This window comes from Anomaloglossus baeobatrachus, chromosome 2, assembly GCF_048569485.1.
Source record: "Anomaloglossus baeobatrachus isolate aAnoBae1 chromosome 2, aAnoBae1.hap1, whole genome shotgun sequence".
Lineage (NCBI taxonomy): Eukaryota > Metazoa > Chordata > Amphibia > Anura > Aromobatidae > Anomaloglossus > Anomaloglossus baeobatrachus.
The window spans coordinates 646,419,374-646,433,254 of record NC_134354.1 but is presented as its reverse complement, the minus strand read 5'-3'; the positions used below and the strand labels follow the sequence as shown (position 1 = coordinate 646,433,254).

Sequence of the window (13,881 nt, the reverse complement as noted above, 5' to 3'; positions counted from 1 at the left end):
CTAACCAGAAAGGAATTTACATTACACATCTGAGCATGCTCTGTTGCTAAAAGACGGAACCGTCGCCGGAATCTATCATTTGATGGATTGGACGGATTCAGGCGCCCATAGGCTTCCATTATAACCAACGACGGATGCCGACGGAATTCTGCGCACTGTGTTTTTTTCCATGCTACAAAAAACGTTACACTCTGTGTTGCTTCCATGATTGATCAGTCGCATAGCGGATGCAACGCAAGCCCATCAGTCGCAATCCGTCCTTAATACAAGTCTATGGGGAAAAACTGAATCCTGCAAAATATTTTGCAGGATACCGTAATTCCTCAAGGCGACGGATTGTGACTGATGAACTTAGACTAATGGAGGACAAGGAAGGGGTAGTCGTGAAGCTGGAGAACCTTTCTCATGTATTTTGAGGCCAAACTATGCAAAGCAGCAAAATGATATATATTTTACTGTTTAAGCTTCACATCAGTTAATGTGTTGAAAGCATTTTACTGGTTATTAATATATAAGAAAAAAAACCTTTTTTTTTTTGCATCTTTTGCAGAGACTTTTTCTTTTATTACTGCTTTGCTATAATATTTCCCAGATGCATCATGTGATATATAAGCTGTATATTTATTTCCTTTATTAGTTTGGCAAAATAATAAAATAAGTAAAATCTTTGAATTTTTCACAATAGATACAAAGGCCATGACTATAGAGTTCAGCCGCTGCTACAGTGGAGGGGTAATCACGCCTAGTATGCAGCTGTGGCCACACTACCCTCACGTCACGGGGCGACCCCGTGCACCGACCACCTGTACCGTGACCGGACTACACTGCTTCACCGCTGACAGGAGCCCCGCCCACACGAAATAACTCCGCCCCCAAAATGACGTTATGTCAGTCTTCAGCCTTGCGCAGCCAGAACGTTCCTATTGGTATCTTTTTGTAATGCCAAGTTGTGATTGGCTCCCTGAATTGGTTTTCGCGATCTCATTGGCTGAGGAAAATCATTGACTTCCTGCAAGTGCAGCAAAAAGAAAGCAGGGTCTGGCGGCGAGAGATGTGATACATCGGGACCGGAGGGAGCTGTCGTGACAGACCCATCAGCATACGGTAATACGTTGTCTGCGGCCCCGAACATGTGGGCTCCGTGCTGCAGGGCACATACAGCATGCGGCACTTCCCCAGCAGTGAGATATTCAGCCATCCGGGGACTGTGCTAACAAAACTCACTGAGTTATTGAAGTAAAGGAGAGCAGATTACATCGGCCGATATTGAGCCTGGAGATCGGTTGGGATGCGATATTATATGAATGATCGTCCATGATGTTTGAGTCCCAGCAATCAGCTCTGCAGATCTCCTTCCTCTACATATCTCACAGATGCTGATTGGCCATAAAGCACCTCTCCGGAGCATACATTTATATTGCGCTTTTATGGAACCAACCTTCATTTAGTCGCTCCAAAATACCAGTCCATGGGGCTCCAAGCAGGGAATGTGCTTTACTATAGAAGCCATACACAATTGGTTTTATCTTCCCTCACCATTTTATTTAAGGGGTTTACAAGTTTCACCTGTTACAGGATAGGTCTGATCACTGGAGGCCAACTGCAGGAATCCTCCGCGAACACAAAAATGGCGGTCAGTAAGGGTGGAGGGGTCGAGCATTTACACAGCTCCTCTATCCGAGCTGCATGGGACTGACCGAGATCCAGAGCTCGGGTATCCATCAATTCCATGATAAATACTTTGAATGGAGTGTCAGAGCAGGTTTTTGCTATGTAACCTGAGAGCAACATGATTTAGGGGCAGAGGCCCAGATTCCAGCCATGTTTCACTGACTGGGTGCAGCAGTTGTGATACAATCTGTTTGGTGGTATGTGTGTTTTTTTTTTTTTTTTTTTTTTCCTTTGAATGCTGAGCTCTATATAACCCCACTCACACCACTGATTGGCAGCTTTCTGTGTACTCTGTATATTGACAGAAAACTCTTAATCTGTGGTGAGGGTGTAGTTACAGATTAGGAGGACTACATGGCCTGTGGCAGCTAGCCTTGTAGTGATGTCTCCAGCAAGACAGTCTATTATGTGACACATCTTTGGAATCAGGCTCTCTGCCCCTACATCATGCTACACTCATATTACATAGCAAAAACTTGTTGACGGATTACCTTTTTGAAGCCATAATTGGGCACAGCTGTATGCACTTACGTTATATAGGAATGTGACAACTGTGATCTCTATATACTTTTATAGGGTTTGGAACGCTAGTGGCCACTATGACCACTGAAACCTTTGTGAAGGATGTGAAGCCTGGACTTAAAAACCTGAATATTATTTTCATTGTCCTGGAGACTGGTAAGAAAGTCAAGAAAACAATCCTTTATACATGGTGTATACAAATACAATGTGTTGCTATAGTAGTTTTTTTTTTTCTCTTTCTCAAAATGTGTACACACACACACACACACACACACACACACACACACACACACACACACACACACACACTTGCAATGTCTGATAGTGGGAACTCTGCCTGTACAATGTATGGGTGCTCTGTACATGGAGATTTATGATATGGTTAGTCCAAGTCAAGCCGGGATTTGCAGCTTTGTTGCTCTTTTATGAAACCAGCTTAAACTTCATTTAGTCCATGGGACTCCAAGCAGCTCTCTGTGGGATGTGTAGTTGACATCACGTCTCTCAATGCAAAGGAGGAGAGAGACGCCAAAGGTACGAAGCTAATGAAATGGACGGTACCGACCTTCCATACCTGTGGAAATATGAAGGGAACAAACTCTCTTGGGGTCCATTGGACCCCACAAGGCTAATTAAAAGGAATGTCACCAGGTTTTTGCTATGTAAATAAGAAAGCCGCGGAGACACCATCACGTATTTCTCAACGCTGGCAGGAAACTAGCCAGGTCTTTCACCGGGAAGGAACAACCACGGGAAGGGCAGTCTCCAGTCAAGGAGACCACCTATACCAAACATGGTATCCATCCACAGACAGCCGTTTCGGGGTATTTGCCCCTCATCAGTGTGGAGTAGGAATCTGGCTAGTGGGGGCAATGCCTAGTATAAGACTACTTAAGCAAGCATTGTTGACCTTAGGGAGATCAACATATCCACTGTGGAGACACCATCACGTGTTTCTCAACGCAGTGATTCTAGAGCATTGCCCCCTGGGAATACTTCCCAGGGGGCAATGCTCTAGAATCACTGCGTTGAGAAACACGTGATGGTGTCTCCGCAGTGGATATGTTGATCTCCCTAAGGTCAACAATGCTTGCTTAAGTGGTTTTTGCTATGTAAGCTGAGGACAGCATGCTGCAAAAGTTAACAAAAAAACAAAACAAAAAGTGTGTGTGTGTGTGTGTGTGTGTGTGTGTGTGTGTGTGTGTGTGTGTGTGTGTGTGCATCCGCAATGGTTTACATTACCTAAGGAGTTTTACCCTGTGGTTACCATTACAGGACTAGAAACTCACCTGCCTGGCAGTCCAACACTCCCCCTGCTGTGATTAACACCTCAGTCAATGCACAATCTGAGAGCCTGGTGTGTACGGTGGCAGCTATCCAGCTCTGCTGTGTTCCTGAATTTAAGAGTTGTCCAACATAAACTCCAAATTTTTTTTTTTTTAACTAATCTGTGCTGTGTTGTTATATAAAACACCCCTACTGTTTTGTTTTCTAACTTTTGTTCCTCTTGAATTATGCCTTTTATTCTCTGCACACTTTGTTTACCTGCAGCTCAACCAAACATGACATCTTCCTATGCCGAATATCCTAATAGAGCTGGCACCGCCCGGCCTCACTGTCCAGCCCCGCCCCCTGCACACTCATTGGCTGTCAGTATTCTGCCCCAGCACTGACCTCTCATTGCTACAGCAAAGATGGGCACATTACTGCATTATGTGCGGTGGATGTGAGGGGATTGTGCTGCAGAGATGAGATATCACTGCTATGTATATCCAATCATTGGTAGTACAGAGCAGTGATCCTACTTCTCTCATCTGTGACAGCACAATCACCTCTTAACCACCGCACATATAATGTAGTAATGTGCCCATCCCTGTCCCCATACTATAGTAATGTCCCCTCTCCTTGTGCCCATACTGTAGTAATGTCCCCTTGGGCTCCTGTTTTTGTAGCAATGATCTGTCTTGTAGAATTGCCCCCTAGTCAGCCATTCTTCACACTCGCACAAAAAACAAAACCATCCTTCTCACTTGTCCTCGTTTCCTCGGTGCCCTGTGTCCTGCCTCTTGCGGCTGCAGCCTCCTCCTTGCTGATCGCTGCCTGTGCACTGGCTGTGCAGTCAGTGGTTTATACAAGAGGGCTGATTTCCAGGCGCTATGCAGCTTCTCCAGTGATCTGCTGCTGGCCTCTGATTGGACGGTGGCTGATCATAACTGTATACAGAGCTCGGCTCTGCAGAGCGCCGAGGAATCTGTCATCTGATATACAGCGCTGACTGCACGGCCCCCTGCACAGGCTGCGATCAGCAAGGGGCCTGGGCGCCACAAGCAGCATCAGAAGCCACAGCTGACAGCGCTTTATATCGATGACCGATTTCCCAGGCACTCTGCAGAGCCGAGCTCTGTATACAGCCACTGCACTGATCTGCTGCTGGCCTCTGATTTGCCGGCGAGTGCTCATTGCTGTATACAGCGCTCCCAACTGTGCAGTGCCAGTGAATCAGTCATATGCTATACAGCACTGACTGCTTGGCCCCAGCACAGGCAGCATTCAACAAGGGGGCCAGTACTTGCGCGCCGCCAGCAGCATGTGGGCAACAGGCAGCAAGACCCCTGCACTATGGGATGTGGGGAGGGGGATGGGGACTCTGGCATCATGTACCCTTCCAGCAGGGCGGCTACATGACGTCGGCTGTGATGCCCGTCGACAAGACGAATATAAGCTCCTGCCCTGTCATCATGACATCACAGGAAGCCGCAAAATCGCGGCAAGAGCGGTAACATGACTGCTGAGTTCTGAGGGGACAGGGGCTGAGAGCAGGGTAGGTAGGTAGTTACTATCTACTTACCTGCCCCAATGTAGCCCAATAGTGTCATGACAAGAAAAAGGCAAAATAAGCCGGATAACCCCTTTAATTTCTTTGATTATGTGAGAACAGCTGCACCCAGTAATCTGTGGTACACCGTTTGATTCACAATCCCCTTGCATACATTATGTTCTCAGATGAGGTAGTAAAAACCTGCTGAAGATTCCATTTAAAGATTGATCCTTTGTTATTTAAATGGGTATTCTCAAGGTTGAGTCATCCCATATCCATTGGGGGTCTGGCCACTGGGACTCCCGTTGATACCAAGAACTAGAGCTCTGAAAAGCCCCATGTGAATGCAGCCTTAATGGATCATACCCATTGCCATTACATTTGTTCCTATGGGAGCATTGAAAACCAGGCGAGCACAGCCCTCATCTAATCGGCTCCATTAAGGATGAATGGAGTGGCAGTGCGATCGTGAAGTTTTCCCCTATTGCACAGACGGGTGATAACTTTCAAACTTGAGAATACCCCTTTAATTGATAAAATTACAATGTGCTTATAAAAAAAACGGTAACTTTGCATCAATTGTTTTGTTTTTTTTTTTTTGGTTTTTTTTTGTGTTGTAAGAATAGAGCACTTTTTTAATTTTCTTGCCAGCTGCCTAGGTTATTGGCTACTGCCACAGTCAGCTGTGCCTGGTTTCCTAAGCAAATAGCTCAGCATCTCCAAGCTCTTTCCTTTAGGGCGGGCAGACTCTGCTCTGACACTAGCTGTACAACTGAATCTGTGCTACTGAGGCAAAGCTACCTCCGCTTGTTATAAGGGAGAGTGCACAGTTAAAGGAATGTCAGCAGGTTTTTATGATGTAATCTGAAGACAGGATGCTGCAAGTGTTAACACAGAGAATTCAGGGAGGCCTGTCTTGTCAAGGACCAATCTGTTGTTTGTTTGCTATTTTTGTTTAAGCAGCAGGACTTATTGCTCATACTACATTGTCTGAGCACAGCAATTTGACACGCGTTTTCCCCCCCTCCCCCTTCTCTAATTGACATCTCACTTGCAATGTACAATCTCTGTAGAGAGCCCCTGGTATGGTCTCGGCTCTGCTACATGGCTAAATCTGAAAATTCTGACTGTCAGAATGGCTCCATCGTTGGATTAAGGATCTCTTTGCCTATATCATGCTGCTGTCAGATGAGGTAGCAAAAATCTGCTGACAGATTCCCATTTAAGACCAGCCAATGGTTGGACCGTCAGTAAGGAGCACATTGCCTCCATGTCAAGCAGCGAGGCCGGGGAGCAGTGCGCTTCTGTCCTGAAAGATGACAGATGTTAGTATATATGTAAAATTCTATATTTATATCTTTATGCTTTGCAGGTAGAGTGACCAAAACCAAGGATGGACATGAAGTCAGGACGTGCAAAGTGGCCGACAAGACGGGCAGCATCAACATCTCTGTATGGGATGATGTAGGGAATTTAATACAGCCTGGAGACATCATCAGACTTACAAAGGGGTAAATGCCTGGGCTTTATCTACATATTTATAGCCTTCAGACTCGGGGAACGCCTCCACCCAAGATTAGGAATGTGGGCAGTTGATGTCGTCTTGAGGATTATGGTGGATGCATTATCCCCTAATAGGGAACCTGGAACTGTAAGGCTCAAACGTTCTGTGTTAAAGGTGTTGTGATTGTCTAATCTTAAAACCTATGACATCCCTTTTCTGTCATGGCTGATGCATAAACATTAGAGTGGTGCCTTACCTATTAAAGGGACCGGTCACGTGTGTGGGGGGGGGGGGGACCTGTTAATAGTGTTTGGAACCTGCGTGGTCCTGCACGTTAAACCCCGCTGTTGGGAGGAAATATACTTTATTCCTGATGTTGGCATTCAGGTTTCAGCTGTAACCGCCCCCCCTCCTCCGCACTGACTGACAGCAGGATCCATGGCTGAGCGGCTGTCAGTCAGTGCGGGGGAGCGATTGCAGCTGCCACTCTCCATACAGAGGTGACTGATCCCACGCCGGCACTGCCTCCATGACTGAAACCAGAATGCTGCCGGGGGGAATGATGTTGGTTTCCTCCCAGCAGTGGGGTTTAATGTGTAGGTGTCGGGCAGGTTCAGAATGCGTTTAACTTACAGGTTAATAGCGTATTTACACGTGAGAGGTTCCCTTTAAATTGAGGCAGGCGGCCAGCCCCTTCATACCGCAGTGATGATGATGACCAGACACCAGCCAGAAGAGGAGCTGCCAGGATTGCACTGATATGTGAAGCTTAATCCAAGTACAGCAATAAGTTAGGAAATTTAGAGGATAAGATGGGGAAAAAATGTCACATTAACACATGTAACAAGCTAAAGACTTGCATGCACTTTTACCCAATAAAGTATGTGTGAAGATAATGTCATAGGCACTGTGTCATCGGATAATAAACGAACGGGAACCTGTCACTAGATTGCTGCTGCCTGAAACACTGACCGCATGGATCAGAGCCCGGCAGCACGATTACAGCCAGATAGGGTTTACTCTAAAATGTTATGGTGTTTCAGAGAAATTGTGTCCTGAATAGACTAGGCCAGTGCTGCCCCCGCCCCGCTGCTGGTGACTGACGGATCCCTCATATGTGTATATAAGGAGAGACATCAGACACCTGGCACAGGGCGGGCAGAAGCTGGATTTTATTACTATGGCTCTGATTCATCAAGACTGGTGTTGTTCATTCAGGTCTTGGTGAGGGGGCGAGCTTTAAGGCCCAGTGCCCACGCTGCGGATTTTGATGCAGATTTTCAGAAATCTGCATGTCCGTTGTGAAGGCAGCAAAGTCTATGAGAATGCAGAAGTGCTGTGCCCATGTTGAGTATTTGTCCCTTGCGTATTTGGTGCAGAGTTTTTTTTTTCTGCACCAAATACACAAGGGAAAAATAAGCAACGCGGGACAGAACTTCTGAATTCTCAGACTTTGCTGGCTTCACAATGGACATGCAGATTTTGCTGCAGATTTCTGAAAATATGTGTCAACTACACAGCGGGGGCACTGGTCCTTAGGCTATGTGCCCACGGGACTCTGTATCTGCGGATTTTTCTGCAGCTAAATCCGCAGCATTCCCCCGGAAACTGCACCTTTGCATAGGTGCGGATTTTGTTGCAGATTTTGCTTTTTTTTTTTAACATTCACTTGCATGTGCAAAATCCGCAGGAATAATTGACATGCTGATTTTTCCGCAGGGAAATTCGCATTATTTCCGCTGCGGAAAAAAACGCAGCGTGGGCACAGCAGTTCCCAAATGCCATAGAAATAGCTGGGGAGTAGCTGTGCTGCAGATTGTTGAAAAATCTGCGGCAAATTCCGCGCATTTTCCGCAGCGTGGGCACATAGCCTTAGGGTTCGGTTGCTCTTGCGATTAACAAGAATGAATGAAATTAGATAAAACCTCAGCGTACACTCGCACTAGTGTTAGTCAGGCAGGGTCCATCTGTGATTCTTTTCTCTTGCCATATCGAGAAGAGAAGAACTGCAGAATGCTGCAAATGGCACTCAAGATCGGATCACAGTTGCGTGACACTTGCCAGGCTCACAGCAGAGCCGGGGACGCAAGTCATTAAGGCCTCAGTCCCATGCCCGATGTACTAATCAGTAACTCCTGAATCATTAAGAAGCGCGTACATCGCCACAAATCTTACTTCAGTTAGGGAGTGGCGTAAGACTTGTGGTATAAGGAACACCCCCCCCCATCCCACCCCAGCTTTGTCCACTTTGTCATGCATGAATCTAGTGACAGATTCTCTATAAATCAGGTTTGTGTTTTATATGTATTTTTGGCAATGTTTTATTAATTATTTTTATTTATTTTTTTTTTTGCATATAATGATCCTTAGTTAAAAAAACAGACAAAATTAGTAATCTTGCGAAAAATATATTTAACACAACTACTTCATTTTAAACAATAGATCGTCTTCTTCTGCTGACCTATTCCCTTTAAGACGTTAGTGACAATATTCACTCATTCTATATCCTGGTCTTTCTTGTTTCGAATTCTGTTACTGGATTAGGGTGTTTTTTGGTTGTTTTTTTTCCCCTCTTTCCATAGATATAAAATTTTAAAATCCCTCACAAATGAAATATGATCTGCGGCGAAATATATATATATAATATATATATATATATATATAATTTTTAAATGGCTTATTCACCTCTTCCAGAGGCCACTTTATATCTAACTATAACACATACATACACATACTGTATGCCAGTGATTGGGTCACCCGTTAAAAGGGTGGTTCACCCATATTTTTTCTCTAGATCGATATTATGTTGAGAAACAATTTCTCTCAAATACCTTTATGTTGGCAATAGTGCCTGTGAGAGGTGCTGTTGCAGACCGTTGGTCCCCCGCTCCGTGACCTCTGGGATCCGGTGATGTCACGTCACGTTCCGGACATGTCACATCCCTGCTAGTGGCTGCAGTCTTCCTGAATCACTGGGCTGTGGGCGGTGTTTCACTGCTTGTCACAGCCCAGCGTGTCTCCTACTTGCAGCGCTTTGCTGTGAGGGAGGAGGGAGCTGATGAGCTGTGACAAGCGGTGAAACGCCGCCCATAGCTCATCACTCGCACTGCGGCCTGCCGCAGTGTCAGGAACTTCACGTCACCAGATCTCCGAAGTCACGGAGCCCGGGGGTCACACGGAGCGGGGAACAGCGGTCTGCAATAGCTCCTCTCACAGGCACTATTGCCAACATAAGGTATTTGAGAGAAACATGGTTTCTTAATATAATATAAATCTAGACAATAACAAAATATGGGTGAACCACCCCTTTAATGGCAAATTAATATTCACCTGCTTCCCCCGACCAACTCTTCTGTCAGTGATTGGGTGCAGTAGTTACACTATTGTAGTTCTCGTCTGAGGATGGGTTCCCAATCCTTAGCCTAGATCAGTGATGGCGAACCTATGGCACGCGTGCCAGACAGGGCACGCAGAGCCGTTTGTGCTGGCACGTGCGCTGTCGCCACACTGCGCCAGTTTGATCTGCTGGTGTGGTCGCGCCAGCAGCTCAAACTGGTGTTTAGCAGAGGAGACATTTCTCCTCGCTCTGACACGCCTCCTCTCCTGGGCCGCAGACCTGTTGCCTAGGAGATGGAGGAGCGTCAGTAGGCGGTGCCGGTGTCTTGTGGCCGCGCGGGAACTGAAGTGACTGAGGACACAGCAGTGGAGGAGTGGGGGCCAGAAGGTGAGTTTTTTTTTTTTTTTATTTTTTTTATTTTTAGCCTCTGTGCGGCTGTGCCAAGATGTGGGGGGGACAGAGCCTGCACGGGGGAAACATGCAGCGCACGGGGGACACATGGGGGACAGAGCCTGCACGGGAGACACATGGGGGACAGAGCCTGCACGGGGGAAACATGCAGCGCACGGGGGACACATGGGGGACAGAGCCTGCACGGGGGAAACATGCAGCGCACGGGGGACACATGGGGGACAGAGCCTGCACGGGGGAAACATGCAGCGCACGGGGGACACATGGGGGACAGAGCCTGCATGGGGGAAACATGCAGCGCACGGGGGACACATGGGGGACAGAGCCTGCACGGGGGAAACATGCAGCGCACGGGGGACACATGGGGGACAGAGCCTGCACGGGGGAAACATGCAGCGCACGGGGGACACATGGGGGACAGAGCCTGCACGGGGGAAACATGCAGCGCACGGGGGACACATGGGGGACAGAGCCTGCATGGGGGAAACATGCAGCGCATGGGGGACACATGGGGGACAGAGCCTGCATGGGGGAAACATGCAGCGCATGGGGGACACATGGGGGACAGAGCCTGCACGGGGGAAACATGCAGCGCACGGGGGACACATGGGGGACAGAGCCTGCACGGGGGAAACATGGAGCGCACGGGGGACACATGGGGGACGGAGCCTGCACGGGGACACATGGGGGACAGAGCCTGCACGGGGGACACATGGGGGACAGTGCCTGCACGGGGGAAACATGGAGCGCACGGGGGACACATGGGGGACAGAGCCTGCACGGGGGACACATGGGGGACAGAGCCTGCACGGGGGAAACATGGAGCGCACGGGGGACACATGGGGGACGGAGCCTGCACGGGGACACATGGGGGACAGAGCCTGCACGGGGGAAACATGCAGCGCACGGGGGACACATGGGGGACAGAGCCTGCACGGGGGAAACATGGAGCGCACGGGGGACACATGGGGGACGGAGCCTGCACGGGGGACACATGGGGGACAGAGCCTGCACGGGGGAAACATGCAGCGCACGGGGGACACATGGGGGACAGAGCCTGCACGGGGGAAACATGGAGCGCACGGGGGACACATGGGGGACGGAGCCTGCACGGGGGACACATGGGGGACAGAGCCTGCACGGGGGAAACATGGAGCGCACGGGGGACACATGGGGGACAGAGCCTGCACGGGGGAAACATGGAGCGCACGGGGGACACATGGGGGACGGAGCCTGCACGGGGACACATGGGGGACGGAGCCTGCACGGGGGACACATGGGGGACAGTGCCTGCACGGGGGACACATGGAGCGCACGGGGGACACATGGGGGACAGAGCCTGCACGGGGGACACATGGGGGACAGAGCCTGCACGGGGGAAACATGGAGCGCACGGGGGACACATGGGGGACAGAGCCTGCACGGGAGACACATGGGGGACAGAGCCTGCACGGGGGAAACATGCAGCGCACGGGGGACACATGGGGGACAGAGCCTGCACGGGGGAAACATGGAGCGCACGGGGGACACATGGGGGACAGAGCCTGCACGGGAGACACATGGGGGACAGGGCCTGCACGGGGGAAACATGCAGCGCACGGGAGACACATGTGGGACAGAGCCTGCACGGGGGAAACATGGAGCGCACGGGGGACACAGGGGGGACAGAGCCTGCACGGGGGACACATGGGGGACAGAGCCTGCATGGGGGAAACATGGAGCGCACGGGGGACACAGGGGGGACAGAGCCTGCACGGGGGACACATGGGGGACAGAGCCTGCACGGGGGAATCATGCAGCGCACGGGGGACACATGGGTGACAGAGCCTGCACGGGGGAAACATGGAGCGCACGGGGGACACATGGGGGACAGAGCCTGCACGGGGGAAACATGGAGCGCACGGGGGACACATGGGGGACAGAGCCTGCACGGGGGAAACATGGAGCGCACGGGGGACACATGGGGGACAGAGCCTGCACGGGGGAAACATGGAGCGCACGGGGGACACATGGGGGACGGAGCCTGCACGGGGACACATGGGGGACAGAGCCTGCACGGGAGACACATGGGGGACAGGGCCTGCACGGGGGAAACATGCAGCGCACGGGAGACACATGTGGGACAGAGCCTGCACGGGGGAAACATGGAGCGCACGGGGGACACAGGGGGGACAGAGCCTGCACGGGGGACACATGGGGGACAGAGCCTGCATGGGGGAAACATGGAGCGCACGGGGGACACAGGGGGGACAGAGCCTGCACGGGGGACACATGGGGGACAGAGCCTGCACGGGGGAATCATGCAGCGCACGGGGGACACATGGGTGACAGAGCCTGCACGGGGGAAACATGGAGCGCACGGGGGACACATGGGGGACAGAGCCTGCACGGGGGAAACATGGAGCGCACGGGGGACACATGGGGGACAGAGCCTGCACGGGGGAAACATGGAGCGCACGGGGGACACATGGGGGACGGAGCCTGCACGGGGACACATGGGGGACAGAGCCTGCACGGGGGACACATGGGGGACAGTGCCTGCACGGGGGAAACATGGAGCGCACGGGGGACACATGGGGGACAGAGCCTGCACGGGGGACACATGGGGGACAGAGCCTGCACGGGGGAAACATGGAGCGCACGGGGGACACATGGGGGACAGAGCCTGCACGGGAGACACATGGGGGACAGAGCCTGCACGGGGGAAACATGCAGCGCACGGGGGACACATGGGGGACAGAGCCTGCACGGGGGAAACATGGAGCGCACGGGGGACACATGGGGGACAGAGCCTGCACGGGGGAAACATGGAGCGCACGGGGGACAGAGCCTGCACGGGAGACACATGGGGGACAGGGCCTGCACGGGGGAAACATGCAGCGCACGGGAGACACATGTGGGACAGAGCCTGCACGGGGGAAACATGGAGCGCACGGGGGACACAGGGGGGACAGAGCCTGCACGGGGGACACATGGGGGACAGAGCCTGCATGGGGGAAACATGGAGCGCACGGGGGACACATGTGGGACAGAGCCTGCACGGGGGAAACATGGAGCGCACGGGGGACACAGGGGGGACAGAGCCTGCACGGGGGACACATGGGGGACAGAGCCTGCACGGGGGAATCATGCAGCGCACGGGGGACACATGGGTGACAGAGCCTGCACGGGGGAAACATGGAGCGCACGGGGGACACATGGGGGACAGAGCCTGCACGGGGGAAACATGGAGCGCACGGGGGACACATGGGGGACAGAGCCTGCACGGGGGAAACATGGGGCGCACGGGGGAAACATGGGGCGCACGGGGGAAACATGGGGCGCACGGGGGAAACATGGGGCGCACGGGGGACACATGGGGCGCACGGGGGACACATGGGGGACAGAGCCTGCACGGGGGAAACATGGGGCGCACGGGGGAAACATGGGGCGCACGGGGGAAACATGGGGCGCACGGGGGAAACATGGGGCGCACGGGGGAAACATGGGGCGCACGGGGGACACATGGGGCGCACGGGGGACACATGGGGCGCACGGGGGACACATGGGGCGCACGGGGGACACATGGGGCGCACGGGGGACACATGGGGCGCACGGGGGACACATGGGGCGCACGGG

General features: G+C 51.8%; 1 protein-coding gene across 3 annotated transcripts in view; it reads left to right on the top strand.

The window, feature by feature from the left end:
• Positions 1-995: 995 nt before the first annotated feature.
• NABP2 (nucleic acid binding protein 2) overlaps positions 996-13,881 on the top strand; it is a 34,595-nt gene continuing 21,709 nt past the window's right edge. For 2 of the 3 annotated variants that reach the window (XM_075334422.1, XM_075334423.1), the window contains exons 1-3: positions 996-1,104; positions 2,248-2,349; positions 6,384-6,522. In XM_075334422.1, the coding sequence (XP_075190537.1) occupies positions 2,271-2,349; positions 6,384-6,522 (218 nt within the window). In that variant the 5' untranslated portion in view covers positions 996-1,104; positions 2,248-2,270. The remainder of the gene's footprint in view (positions 1,105-2,247; positions 2,350-6,383; positions 6,523-13,881) is intronic. The other variant, XM_075334425.1, reaches the window with a different exon arrangement.